General features: G+C 40.2%; 1 protein-coding gene across 1 annotated transcript; it reads left to right on the top strand.

Annotated features, from left to right (window-relative positions):
* Window positions 1-382: 382 nt before the first annotated feature.
* Window positions 383-2,563, top strand: bcas2 (BCAS2 pre-mRNA processing factor). The gene is made up of 4 exons (XM_010784262.1): window positions 383-583; window positions 1,374-1,466; window positions 1,552-1,622; window positions 2,350-2,563. The coding sequence occupies exons 1-4, from the start codon at window positions 491-493 to the stop codon at window positions 2,513-2,515; spliced, it is 423 nt and encodes a 140-aa protein (XP_010782564.1). The 5' UTR covers window positions 383-490; the 3' UTR covers window positions 2,516-2,563.
* The last annotated feature ends 1,581 nt before the right edge of the window (window positions 2,564-4,144 follow it).

Genomic DNA, 4,144 nt, shown 5'->3' with positions numbered 1-4,144 from the left:
CCTTTGGAAATGTTGCTTTTCAGCACAAAGACAAACATAAAAATACACAGTTGAGTGTAATGATAATAATGTCCATCCACCAATCAAACAAATTAGGACTGGTGAGTCTTGTGTTTGCTGGACAACAATGCCCATCTCAGTTGGATCCAGCTCAAATAGAAAAGCCCGTAGAAGGTGCTGATGATATGATATATATGATGATATATATGATATATATAAAATATAGTTGATGGAAAGTTAAATGAACTTTGAAATGCTTTGATTGTGTTTTCATCACTTCTACAGTAAAAAAGCAAAATAACAATATGGGTTCACATAGAGGTAGTTACATTCCAGTCCACTAGATGTCAGCAACAAAACAACCACTACCTGTCGGGATTTATTTTGAAGGTCCAGACCGGAAGACCTTTATTTAAATTGGCCGGAGTGTTATTTCTATAGATAAAACAGGCAACAATTAAACAAACTTTACAATATAGACTGATTAAAAATGGCCGGGACGGCTTCAGTAGCTGGTGAAGTGTTTGTCGATGCCTTGCCATATTTTGACCAAGGCTACGATGCAGCAGGTGTGCGAGAAGCGGTGAGTAAACAGGAATAACAGCAGCGTGTTAGCTAACCATGCTAACCCAGGTGGACAAGGCACACTGTATGGCTCAATTCACGTTTCAATGGGATACTTTGCTGTTAGAATCTACAGCTCTAAGAGTTCCCATAGTAAGCTATAGGCCTACCTATGTTTAGCATGAATTAATTATTAAGCCAACGATAGGTAACGTTAGTGTTTTAATCTAGAGTATAACTTCCGGTAGTAAGGAGCGTAGGCCTACTATTAGCATTGGTAAAGACTGTTGTAAACAATTCTCGCTCGCAAATAATTAAATGTTTATTTAAAAAAAAAAAAAACCTTAGACCATAAGTTAAGATTGTCTTTGGTGGTCGCAAATTGTCTTAATGAACAGTTTATAAGTAACTATATGTAACATTTGGATATCCTACCACAATAAGTCAATGACTAAAATACAAATGTAGTGCAAAACCATACACGCACGTGCAGTAACACAATGTACTAAAAATGGTCAAATAATTCTGTCAATATTTGTACACAGGACCCTCCTGGCCCTTCCTCACATTATTGCCAAAGTTGGCTCTGAATTGTTATTCCAATCTTCCCAAAATTAGGGTTATTGGAAAATGGTTAAAAAGTGGTGGCATTTTCTAAAACTGAAAGAAAATGTAATCTGCTTGCAACATCTAGTTAAACATCACCTGTATCAGAGTATTTTTAAACGATAGTTAAAACTGAAGAAATGGGGTCGGTGTAGTGCTTTGCCTGTATAAACATACATGTCTCTATGTAATTTGTTCTCTAGGCTGGAGCGTTGGTGGAAGAGGAGACCAGGAGATACAGACCAACGAAGAACTACCTGAGCTACCTCACCATACCTGACTTTGCTACTTTTGAGGTGACAAACTCCTCCGAAATGTTTTTCAAAGCTTCGGCCAGTGTAACAGAAATAATAGTTCTTCTTTTCCCTTCTCACCCATTAGACAGAAATTATGAGGAATGAATTTGAGCGGCTGGCGGCTCGGCAGCCAATGGAACTCCTGAGCATGAAGAGGTAAAACCCTACACACCGCAGCAGAACGCCTGCATGTCTCTATGGCCACCTAATAATAAAGTGTTAAGGCACTGCTATTATTTCAGTGATGGATATGTTATTTTTTACACGGTCAGCTTTTTAAATATGTTCAATATTAGCCAACTGGGCTCTGGCTTCAGACAGAGGGTGAAAAGAGGTGCTGGAGTATGAGGAAACATAAACACCCTTTTGAACATTGAAGCATGTAAACATGTGCCAGAGACACAAAATACAAATATAAACCTGAAAAATAGCATAGAAGGGCCCCTTTTTATTATGTTAATCTGCTCATTTTATTTGCCTTTTATTCACATCCTGAAATTAAACTACTAGGTAAACTTATCTGTATCAAACCAATAAGTGAACTAATTTCATGGAACACAAATCAACACTTGAGTTTAAAAAACTTAAACAAAAGCAACAGTGTAACATCATACTTATTTACTAAATTCAGCTAATGTGACAATTTTATTTTAGCAGAAATAGGGGATTTTCTTGTAATTTCTAAAACCAACACTTAGATCAATTTGTGTATATCACATTGTATACACTAAAAAGGATATAAATACCAACAATGTACAGGTGCACTTGTAACTTAGACAAATGGTGGGTGTATTTTTTATTAAATTGACTTTTTCATCAATGTTTTTGCTCTGTGGCTTTAAATTATGTAAATTATTGACAGTTTTTTTCTTCTCTTGTGAAGATATGAGCTTCCAGCACCGTCAGCCGGACAGAAGAATGACATCACAGCCTGGCAGGAGTGCGTGAATAACTCAATGGCCCAGCTAGAGCACCAGGCGGTCCGAATTGATAACCTGGAGCTCATGTCGCAGTACGGAACCAACGCGTGGAAAGTCTACAACGAGTAAGAGACGGCAGTCGTTTCTCTGACATTAAAGAGCAACTTGCAGGGTTTTTTTTTTCTACATTTATGCTTAACCTTGCTTGAAAATTACAACTAAAAAAGTTAATGCAGGATTTGATATGTTTTACAAGACGTAAGGGCAGGAATTCAGAGGAAAAGGAGCCGTTTTGAGCTCTGTACTAAAAACTGCTTTTTTTTAACGTCAAACGCGTCATATTACGTCACATGGGGGAGCAACTTTCTCAGACTCCTTCTCTGCCCAATCCGCGGTAGTAGTTTGTAGTTGGTTTGAGCAGTTGTGATTTAGTGAGCTGGTATATTTTAGGTAATTTTATATTGCATTTCACCATTTTTAATCATGGTGAGCTGGAGTTTGTGCAGCCTGCACAAACTCCAGCCTGTCAGGACATCAAGTCCACAGTTTCCCTAACAGGAAAAGGACCAGAGCTAGCTTTCATTCTTAGGTGCGTTGTGCGAGGTGCATCCACCTCCCTGCACCTCTCCACAGCTGAAGCCTATCAAACAAAACGTTTATCAGGAAACCGTATTACATCTCTCTCCCTCCCTTCGCTGCTCTCTCTCTCCCCTCCGGTACACAGCACCGTAGTAGTGTGGAGTTGCATTAGGTAACGCTGTGGTGGCTGCACTGCTCCAGCCGTCTCCTGTGTGTTTGTTTGTTTCCCCCTTTCTGTGTTGTTTGTGTGGACGTGGTGGCTGTCGCTCCCGGCTCAACCTCGACTCACCTGCTTCAATCAGCTGTGCACTAGTGCTGTAGCGAAGCGTCGACATCGATGCGTCGACTTCAAAATATCGTCGACGACATATTTCCTTGTTGACGCATCGCCACACACACGTGGGTCACCCAAAACAACAACAAGCAGTTCGCAATCGCACTTTAAACACTGGAGACTGAAACGGCTACCACCTCCTCCTCACAGGATTGCGCACGAAGCCCTGCAAAAAGCCCCCAAACAAAAACATCTCGCCCTAGGTCTTTCAAATTGAATTTATTGAAATCTCCAATATCAACAGAAGAGCTTGTTCGGGGGGTGCTAACACTTAACCGTTTACTTTCTCCGTCTTTATATGTAGATATCACTTTTCTCCATTAATCTCCGTCACGTTGTTTCCATAGCAACAACAACTTCCTGTCAACAGCGCTACACAAGCTAAATATTTTTTGTATTACAATGAGTTTATTTAGGTTTTTTGTAATGATAGTACCTGTTTGACGCGTGGTCGAATTGCACGTCGGGGACGGACCTGTAACGAACGGAGGCAATCAACTGTATCGAACTATGATATTCCGACTGATTTGCAATCAGAATCAAACTAGCATTTGCTGGTTTGTACTCAATCGAGAGATACACGTCAAACAAGCAAGCCCAATCATCGCCGATCTATCGCCACAAAGACGTCTGCATTTGATCGATGGTAAGGTAGGTTGTAATTTCGACTGTTGCAATTGATTGTGTGTCGACCGCGGCGATCGATTGTAATTGATGATTGGTTGGTTCGTGCTTGTTTTGGCGTTGCCTCTCGATATTTTAATCAATCGTGATTACTTCACGCGTCTTCGAGTTCGACGTGGTTGTGTGAACCCGACAAGGATAAATACTTATACGAAAATAAA

Source organism: Notothenia coriiceps, unplaced genomic scaffold (assembly GCF_000735185.1).
Source record: "Notothenia coriiceps isolate Sejong01 unplaced genomic scaffold, NC01 NC01_scaffold00026256, whole genome shotgun sequence".
NCBI classification, from domain to species: Eukaryota; Metazoa; Chordata; class Actinopteri; order Perciformes; family Nototheniidae; genus Notothenia; species Notothenia coriiceps.
This window is presented reverse-complemented; position numbering and strand designations above follow the sequence as displayed.